Raw genomic sequence first — 2741 nt, forward strand, 5'->3', positions numbered from 1 at the left:
CTCCAACAAATCCAAAATGAAAATAATACAATAAACATTCAAAAAGAGCAATGGTGACATTCCTTAAACATGGGTCACTGTGCATGTGAACTGTACGCACTTGCTAACTGCTTTCTTTTTCACAAAGAAACGCACAAAGAGAAAGAGGTTGTATATTTTTACCAACTCGTAAATATCATGTAGGGTAGCCCAAGGAGGCATCTAGCTTTATCTCAATAATTGATGCATAACACTGTAGCAGTTGAATTTTTTTTTTTTTTTTTTTCTGCACACACATGTTTCTGCACTCGAGAAGTGATATAAAATATTCAGTTAAAGCCCTTCAAATATTGGTGGTGAAAATCTGGTTTTGCAATGCAAGAAGTGCAAAATGTTAGATGGTTGTCAAAAAAATGATGTAATCTTGGAATCATAATCTTAAAAACAATGAAATTATTAAATTTTAGACGATCTTAAATCTTAAATTCTAAACTCTAAACCTTAAAATAGTTTACCATTAACCTAAACTATAAGTCCTAAATCATAATAAAATTCTATTCCCATAAAATTCTAAATCCTTGAACCCTAAAATTTTAAAAACTTAATCCCTAAATCTTAAAGCTCTAAAATCTAAAACTGAAATTCTAAAAACATGTAGGGAATCTCACCTTTGTTTATTGGCAAGTGAAATTGACATTATGATTGATATAATATAGGTCTAGTTAAAAAATGAGTACTCTCCTCAATTATTCAGCTATAAAAATTGACAGTACTTGACAGATGAACTACTTCTTAATTTTATGTATACATGTCTTTATAAGCAATCCTCTATATGTCAAACCCAAAACAACTAACCAAACCATATTGTCTCCCCAACTATCTTTAGCTTCTTAGGCAAATTATGGAACTCATTGCATGTCCAGAAGAAAAAGAATCTCAGTCCTGTCCTGATCCTTTCCGCTCAGAATCTTTTACCTCCTCTTCCCTCTCCTCTCAACCAAGTCTGCCATCTATTCCTTCCCTAACACCGCCATCTTCGCAGCAAACCTCCACCATCCACCACTACTGCCTAGCTACCCTCAGAGGCCAGTCTTCCTACGTATTCTCCCTAGCTTTAGCCGGAAAATTCCTCTACAGTGGCTCTTCAAACAGCGAAATAACTTTATGGAGCAAATACCCTTGGACGCATCAAGATTCAATTATCAAAGACACTGTAGGTACTAGTAATGGAGCTGTAAAGTCACTAATTATCATAGGAGACAAGCTCTTCAGCGCTCATCAAGATTGCAAGATTCGTGTATGGAAAATTGACAACAGCAACAAAAAGCAAAATTATAAATGCATAGCCACACTTCCTACAATAAAAGATCGTTTTTCAAGATTCTTTTCGAGCAAGAACTACGTAAAAGTCAGAAGACACAAAAAATGCACATGGGTTCATCACGTCGACACCGTTTCAGCACTAGAAATGTCAAAAGACGGCTCTCTTTTATATTCTGCTTCATGGGATAGAACGTTCAAGATTTGGCGAACTTCGGATTTTAAATGTTTGGAATCCATAGCAAACGCACATGATGATGCCATTAACGCTATAGTTTTGTCAAACGATGAGTTTGTTTATACGGGTAGCGCAGACAAGAAAATTAGGGTTTGGAAGAAATTACATGCAAAGCATTCATTGGTTTCAACAATGGAGGGTCATATGTCAGCTGTCAACGCTTTAGCAATTAGTACAGATGGGTCTGTTCTTTATTCTGGTGCTTGTGATCGGTCAATTATTGTTTGGGAAAAAGATACAGACAGTAGCGGAGGAGGCGGAGGACATATGGTGTTGGCAGGTGCGCTTAGAGGTCATAGAAAGGCGATTTTGTGTTTGGCAGTTGTATCAGACTTGTTGTGCAGTGGATCTGCCGACAGTACAGTTAGGATTTGGAAGAGAGGAGTAGGGACGAATGATTATACTTGTCTAGCAGTTTGTGAAGGACATAGAAGAGCAGTTAAGTGTCTGAGTGCTACCATTGTTGATAGCGATGATAGCAATAACAATAGTGATAAGGAACCAGGTGGTACATCTTATTTGGTTTACAGTGGTAGTTTGGACCTTGATGTTAGAATTTGGAAAATAGTTTTGGGTTCTAATTCTTCCATTTTATGATATTTTAAGTATTTGTTTATTTTGTGAAAAACATGGAGCTTTTGTATGTAAATAGGGGAGTTATCATAAAATTAAAAGATAAGGATAGGGATTGGAAGTGTGTGTACTGTGTAGAATTCCCAATTTCTTTAGTTTTACATGAACAACTCATGCAGTGATGCAAGGTTAGGGGAGTGATACTTTTCATCAGTAAAGATAATATTTACTCAATTACTCACAAGCTTAGTCTTATTTTCATCTTCTATCTACTTATCCAGATGATATTCAGATAACAATGGCAAATTTTAATTTTAAATGCAGGACTGTTCAAATAAAAATTTGAATCGTTTTTTATATCCAAACACTTGACAATCACAACTTTCTTCCTTCTTTCAAACAACAATCTTTTTTTATACTAATAAGAGACGGACTAATAATGATTTGTGTGGAAAAAATCTCTACCTAGGTTTCTGCCAATGAATGATATCTTCATTTCTCAAATAATGAAAGCACGCATTTATGTGTGATTTATCGTCACTTTTGTAGTGGCTTTATCATGTTGATCAGTTGATTTCACCATTTATAATATGTATATAGTCCAATAAGAAAATTAAAAAAAAAAAAAAAA

At 34.8% G+C, this 2741-nt stretch overlaps 1 protein-coding gene across 1 annotated transcript; it reads left to right on the forward strand.

The window, feature by feature from the left end:
- The first annotated feature begins 743 nt into the window (after positions 1–743).
- On the forward strand, positions 744–2354 carry LOC105649831 (Transducin/WD40 repeat-like superfamily protein). Its single transcript, XM_012236637.4, has one exon. The coding sequence runs from the start codon at positions 881–883 to the stop codon at positions 2132–2134; it is 1254 nt and encodes a 417-aa protein (XP_012092027.1). The 5' UTR covers positions 744–880; the 3' UTR covers positions 2135–2354.
- Positions 2355–2741: the final 387 nt, after the last annotated feature.

This window comes from Jatropha curcas, chromosome 5, assembly GCF_041381405.1.
Source record: "Jatropha curcas cultivar XTBG-Jc1 chromosome 5, XTBG_Jcur_1.0, whole genome shotgun sequence".
NCBI classification, from domain to species: Eukaryota; Viridiplantae; Streptophyta; class Magnoliopsida; order Malpighiales; family Euphorbiaceae; genus Jatropha; species Jatropha curcas.

Excerpts from the sequence above, each read along its gene's own strand:
- LOC105649831 (XM_012236637.4), top strand. The coding sequence starts at position 881 with ATGGAACTCATTGCATGTCCAGAAGAAAAAGAATCTCAGTCCTGTCCT.